This window comes from Laetiporus sulphureus, assembly GCF_001632365.1.
Source record: "Laetiporus sulphureus 93-53 unplaced genomic scaffold LAESUscaffold_24, whole genome shotgun sequence".
Taxonomy (NCBI): Eukaryota; Fungi; Basidiomycota; class Agaricomycetes; order Polyporales; family Laetiporaceae; genus Laetiporus; species Laetiporus sulphureus.
This window is the reverse complement of record NW_024468533.1, coordinates 440,218-441,543: the sequence shown is the minus strand read 5'-3', so window position 1 is coordinate 441,543 and position 1,326 is coordinate 440,218. Positions and strand designations below refer to the sequence as shown.

Genomic DNA, 1,326 nt, shown 5'->3' with positions numbered 1-1,326 from the left:
AGGCTTTTTATGTGAGATCATTTGTGCAGGTCACAAAAGCAGACTTGCCCTTAATTGGGTTAAGTGCTTTGGTTCTTTGTGACAGCCGCCGCCGCAGCGAGGGCAAACATCTCAGCATCAAAAACCTCAGACTGATGTCCAAGGCCCCACGATCGCTCAAGCAGAAGAGTACCAGCCAGGTATATGCACGCACCTGCTCTCACTCTAGAGAGCCTATTATGCTTTAATCGTGATCCATCAGTGTATGCTCACATCCAGGAGGGGTGGGTGGCAAACTCGTTCAGCTTGGGACAGAGAACATCGTCAATAAATGCCTTGGAGGCAGTTTTGACTGGTGCAGGAACCAGCACGCTGATGCGGTCGCCCCACTTGTGATGCGAGTCCCAACGTGGCGCATAGTAAGGGATGGTGGACATGATGTTCAGAGTGGTGTGTCATGCCAGATGGTGGATGATCGTCACTGGACGCCGGGCCCAGGAGATGATGCAAATTGGGATAGGATAACAGAGGCTGCTCACAGTTGAGTAGAACTCTACCAAAAGATGGGATTCAAAAAAACTATATAAACTTTACATAAACTGTTTATATGACATATAGACAACTATTTACTATATACTATTTATTTACATCTCAGGAGTGTAAATAGTATAAATAGTTAGAGCCTTAGTGTCGATCCGTGAAACTCTTCTCAGAACTTGGTGCCTTGTCATTCGAAGTCTGTAAAGGGGAACCATGTTGGGACGAATCGCACTGCAGTAGAGGTGATTACTCATATCAATCGTATGTGTGAATGCTAGAGATATACGAATGGAATAGCCTGAGACTCAGGCGAGAATGTGTCACAGTATATTAGCACTTCCCTATTCGGAAGGCCCTACTGTAACTGGACTCAAGCAGCGTCACCAAAGCCAGCCACAAAAGCCATGCGACATCATTGATGATCAGCTAAGCGCTCAAGGATCTTATCGATTGTCTGCGCCAATCGACACATCACATGACCCACAAGGTAGCGCCCTATCAAGCGTCCCTGGCACGTGACCTTAAGAGACGCCCAAGCACATGACATCCTGATAGCCGCTCAATAGGCTCGGGCATAGGCACGGGACACCGAGGTCTGGATTGGTAAGGAGGTCGGTCTTATACCTCATGGCCGAGACGGCTGTCACAGTATAAAAGTGGCACCCTTCTTTTCGCGCAATTAAAGTCCTCATTTGGAGTGGCTATTTGGACGCCAATCTCATATTGGTCTCACAAAGTGGATACTTAGACAAACAGCACAATACCACCACATACATCGCAGATATGACTGTGTCTACCACATGACCA

General features: G+C 47.4%; 1 protein-coding gene across 1 annotated transcript; it reads right to left on the bottom strand.

Moving 5' to 3' along the window:
* Window positions 1-59: 59 nt before the first annotated feature.
* LAESUDRAFT_760027 (uncharacterized protein) lies at window positions 60-416 on the bottom strand (the record flags this gene model as incomplete). The annotated part of the gene is made up of 2 exons (XM_040912676.1): window positions 60-213; window positions 277-416. 2 exons carry the CDS (start codon window positions 414-416, stop codon window positions 60-62), a joined length of 294 nt encoding a protein of 97 aa, XP_040763542.1.
* Between the last annotated feature and the right edge of the window lie 910 nt (window positions 417-1,326).